General features: G+C 46.4%; 1 protein-coding gene across 1 annotated transcript in view; it reads left to right on the top strand.

Annotated features, from left to right (window-relative positions):
* Positions 1–1196, top strand: part of LOC101849028 — a gene marked incomplete at its 3' end in the record, with an annotated part of 19240 nt that overhangs the window by 16993 nt on the left and 1051 nt on the right. The window contains 1 exon segment of the mRNA XM_035973678.1: positions 783–1010. Within this exon segment, the coding sequence (XP_035829571.1) occupies positions 783–1010 (228 nt within the window).

Genomic DNA, 1196 nt, shown 5'->3' on the forward strand with positions numbered 1-1196 from the left:
ATCGGAGAAAGGGATTTGTGTCTGTGGTGTAGCGATTAGTCCTTTCGCTATCACACGTAGGAGACCTGAGTTTGGTTTCCAAATGGGGGGGAAAAGAAAACGCTATTTAAATTCTCTGACTCTCTTGTGGACTTTCTCATATTTATTTGATTCTTTCCTGTTTATTCCTACACGATGAGTTTGGACGCACTTGTAGCTTCGCTTATAAAAAATCACATCTGGTCTGGTCTAAAAGCCAAAACCTAACAAACAAACAAAACTCCACTGTAGTGGGAGACCTGATAAGATAATGGAAAGCTCTTGGGTCAAACAGAAGTGTCTATTATGTCACCACATCTGTGTCGTGTGTGTGGCCGTGTGTGTGGCTGTGGGTGTGTGGGTGTGGGTGTATTTGTTCCTTGTTCTTCTGTTCAGTGTCGCCTTTTTTTCTTATCCAGTCTTCTAGTGACATGTGACCATTGTCGGTCTGACTCTTAGAAAAATACAACTCTAGAATGTGGGTGGTTGGTAGGATACAGTATACATCCCTCTCTGCCTGGTTTGGCCCTGACTAGCATGGTGGGTGGTTGGTAGGTGCTCTGGTGTGGTTTGCTCCTTCTTTCCTATCAAGCATTTAGCCTCCTTATCTGTACTATCTAGTGACTCCTCTATTTATCTCCTTAATGATTTAGATTGTGTCAATGGGGATATAAAACGCCTATATTGTCTGTTAAAAAAAACCCTCAAATCAACAACAAAAAAGCGGACAATGAAAGAAAAAAATGTTTTGTTTTTTTCTCCAGGCCCTGGACCCAAGGCGTACAATCTCTCTGTCGATGCCCAAACAAGACATGGGCCTGGCGGAGGAGAGCGGGGGAGTGGCCGACCTGCACGGCCCCAAGTCCATTCTGTCGGGACCCAAAGGTCACGCGACAGGGGCGTTGGTCGGCCCCGGGTCCGGAGCGGCCCTGTACGGCCCAGCGGCCATTGTGAACCAGGCCATGAAGCCAAGGTTGCCTATCGTAGAGCAGGTCAGTTTTTGCGGTTTCTGCTCCTTTTTTTAAAATGAAGGACGTCGTGAGCTATGCTACTGTTTTAGGTTTTCTACTTTTGTGTGGGTGTGTGTGTGGGTGTGTGTATGTGTGGGTGGGTGTGTGTGTGAAGGACAAAGCTGCCCTGTGATGTTTGCATTTCTTTGTGTGTATGTGTGTGTGTGC

The sequence above is a fragment of the Aplysia californica genome, unplaced genomic scaffold, assembly GCF_000002075.1.
Source record: "Aplysia californica isolate F4 #8 unplaced genomic scaffold, AplCal3.0 scaffold01684, whole genome shotgun sequence".
Taxonomy (NCBI): domain Eukaryota; kingdom Metazoa; phylum Mollusca; class Gastropoda; order Aplysiida; family Aplysiidae; genus Aplysia; species Aplysia californica.